This window comes from Nylanderia fulva, unplaced genomic scaffold (genome assembly GCF_048542155.1).
Source record: "Nylanderia fulva isolate GAGA-0341 unplaced genomic scaffold, ASM4854215v1 Scaffold3, whole genome shotgun sequence".
NCBI lineage: Eukaryota > Metazoa > Arthropoda > Insecta > Hymenoptera > Formicidae > Nylanderia > Nylanderia fulva.
The window spans coordinates 1732928-1736113 of record NW_028190368.1 but is presented as its reverse complement, the minus strand read 5'-3'; the positions used below and the strand labels follow the sequence as shown (position 1 = coordinate 1736113).

General features: G+C 37.8%; 1 protein-coding gene across 1 annotated transcript; it reads right to left on the bottom strand.

Annotated features, from left to right (window-relative positions):
• Nucleotides 1-1032: 1032 nt before the first annotated feature.
• LOC114946316 (mediator of RNA polymerase II transcription subunit 29) lies at nucleotides 1033-2924 on the bottom strand. The gene is made up of 2 exons (XM_029322775.2): nucleotides 2796-2924; nucleotides 1033-1874 (listed from the first exon to the last, which is right to left on the bottom strand). Exon 2 carries the CDS (start codon nucleotides 1865-1867, stop codon nucleotides 1271-1273), a length of 597 nt encoding a protein of 198 aa, XP_029178608.2. The 5' UTR covers nucleotides 1868-1874; nucleotides 2796-2924; the 3' UTR covers nucleotides 1033-1270.
• Between the last annotated feature and the right edge of the window lie 262 nt (nucleotides 2925-3186).

Here is a 3186-nt window from a genome sequence, read left to right as displayed (position 1 = left end):
GCGCGCGCAGACACTCCGAGGCCGCCCCACCATGACGTCACGCCGCCGCGAGAAACTAGTCCGGGATACCGAGCCGAGGATCCCCGGACGAGGATTCGCGTCGAGGGCGACCTGGAAAAATCGCTCCTCGATCCAGGATGACAGATCGCGCCCGAAATCGTCCAGCTGGATTTTCCTTCGGCTGATATTCGACCGGGAACAATCGCGGCGCAGTGGTACAAGGCGCGACGAGAGGGCGTCCCCGGCTGCCATATTTAGAAGTAGACGTTACCATATTAGGGAAAGTTTGCCAAATATGGTGAACAGAGGTGGTCCTTCCTTTTCGAATGATCGCACGGCGCGCCGCGCCGAAACACCAATCCTAACTGACAGTAGCCGCTTCCTGCACGCCTTTCCGACCCCCTCTGACCCGAGAGTTCCCCCCTGTATATGTATATGCGCGGGATGTTTTATGCATGTACGTGACCCGTTGAGCTTCCGACTTTTATTCCTGCTCGCCGACGAGGAAACGCTACCCCGACGTCGTCCTCGTCGGCACGCCTTAACGAGACATTTCTCTCGGTAATTCACTGCCTCGAGAGTGTCTAAAGATGTTTTCTTATGTAGCCCCGGATAGCAAAAGTAGTGATTTTCACGTCAAAATATATCATTTTGATCAAGAAAATCGAATAAAAATACATGATTTTGTCGTCAAAACGGTGTCATAATTCTATCCGGGTACCCTGGTACATGGCATTTATGTTTGCAGTTGTCAAGGAATGACAGATGTCTCTCGCGTTAAAATATTTGGCTAAAAATACTTATTACTTTATGCATAGTGTAGTAGAATATATTTTAAAATGATGTCAAGAGAATACTTTGTTTATATTCTACAATTCATTTATATATTTATATATTCAGGTATATTTTTCACTACCAGCTTGATACGTGTTGAGACATTCAATATTTTCTTACAAAATGGTCTTCTATATATCCACACACATACCTAGATAGCAAAAGTAATCACTTTGATGTCAAAAATTACTGTGACTATTCTGGATAGATACATACATATATTTATTCATATTATATACTAATTATCTATCTTATATATCAATTAATAATTAAAATATAACTTTGCATTACAATATTTTATTAAATAGCAATATTTTTTTATCAAAGAACCTATATTAGCTTTAACTCGCACGATTAAGTTAGTCTTGCATTTTATTTCCCTACCTATTATCTTATCGAGCATGTAAAAATTGTTCTCTAAGCAAGATCTATGAAACTAAGGTTGTTCCCCGGAGGCCATTGGACGAGCGTGAGACATAAGGGCGTCGTGAATGTCGCGTGCATATGCCACTTGTGCTCGCACAGTCAGTAAGAATTGTGGATAAGACAGTGCTGATCCCTCCTGCGTGTTCACTGTATCGTTGCGGTTTGTCATGACTGACATTGGTAGATATCGAAGAGAGCTATTGTTCTGCGACAGACACTCGACGGAGGTCTTCAGGTGCAGCTCTATCTGATCGCAGATGGAGTAGAATTCTTCCATGTGCTTGTTGAATCGGTGATCAGGCTGATCTATACCCTTCATGGATCCCACGTCGACCAGGCTATTTTGATGCAAAGTGTGTGCCGCAGTTTTCAGGGCTATGCCAAGAGAATCCCTCAGGGGTCCAACCAGGGATTTCACCTTGGATATATTGTCCAGCTTATCCTGTGTTTGCTGTTGCTGCTGCTGTTGCGCCTGCTGCTGCTGCTGGACCTGTTGCTGCTGGGTTTGTTGCGCCTGCTGTTGGTTCTGAGGCATTTGGGGGTTCACTGGTTGTCCCATTTGTCCTACTCCCATGGCCCCAGCTTGTTGGAGCGGCGGAATATTCATCTTACTCCTAAAAATATATCATATGATTTATATCACATCATATAATTTTTCTTGAACGTACAGTACCCTCCATAAGTTTAGAAACACCTTACATTTTACAGTTAAACAATCGTATGGCAGCGATCTGTGTAAATTTTTTGTATCAATAAATTGTAAAGTATTTAACTAACATTTTTATTTATGACAGATCGCTGTCATGCGATTGTTTAACTGTCGAATGTAAAGTGTTTCCAAACTTGCGAAGGGTACTGTATGCAATAAATAACAAATGTCCATTTATAAGACTGTTTTTTGTTATCACGATGAATAATATTTCAAATAATATACTGATAGAAAACATTCAAATGAGTTTATATTCTTGTATGTTACGAATATCTAATTGAAGAATATTTCTTTAGAGAATTTTTCTCTTAAATTAAGAGAATTGATTCTTTTGACAGATCTGTGCAGATTTTTTGTATGAATAAATCATAAAATAAACATATATTTAAATTTAAAAATATTTAAATAACATTTTTATTTATAACAGATTGCAATTCTTTAACTGTAAAATGTAAGGTGTTTCCAAACTTATGGAGGATACTGTATGTTTAACTAATTTAATATTAGATTAGATAAATATTTTTGTCCCAAGGAATTCGGTGCGATACAAAATCTTACAATTCTTATGGCTATCCAATGATGCCGCACAATATGCAATACAAAATTGACGAAACAAACTACGATAAAATAATAAATAATTAATTGATTTAATATGTAACAAACAATAGAGAAGAAGATGGAGAGAAAAAGTTTGAAGAGAGTTAACTTTAAATATACAATAATTTCTACCACAGCTTTACGTCAGATATACACTCTACTTTTTTTAATTGTCAAATTATTTAATATTTATTAATTCACAGAAAGCAAATTTGACCAATTTTCTTACCGATCTTAGTAAACAAAGTTTCGAGTCGAAAATTAGATGGAATTATCAATGTTTGTTTATACAAGAGCGCATATAGACGTTGCAGGTTAGGGAGAGCCTTCGAAATTTCCGAATTCGCACGGGCGGAAATGACGGAGCTGCGCATGCGCGCGAACATTTCGAAAGCAACGCCAATAAAAATACACGCCGGACCAAACTTCCTCTCAAAAGTCAATGTAATTTCCGTTCGCAGACAAATAACGACAGAGAAAGAAATATATATATATATAAATTCGTAAATTATAATATATAATATATAATAAACATAAACGTCCACAGGATTTTTCTCAGACGAGAGCATGATTAAAATTGTTCTTATTTTTTCTTTCTTTCATTTCTCGAAATTTAATTT

Bases quoted from the DNA above. Each gene is read 5' to 3' on its own strand.
- LOC114946316 (XM_029322775.2), bottom strand. From the start codon at position 1,867: ATGAATATTCCGCCGCTCCAACAAGCTGGGGCCATGGGAGTAGGACAA.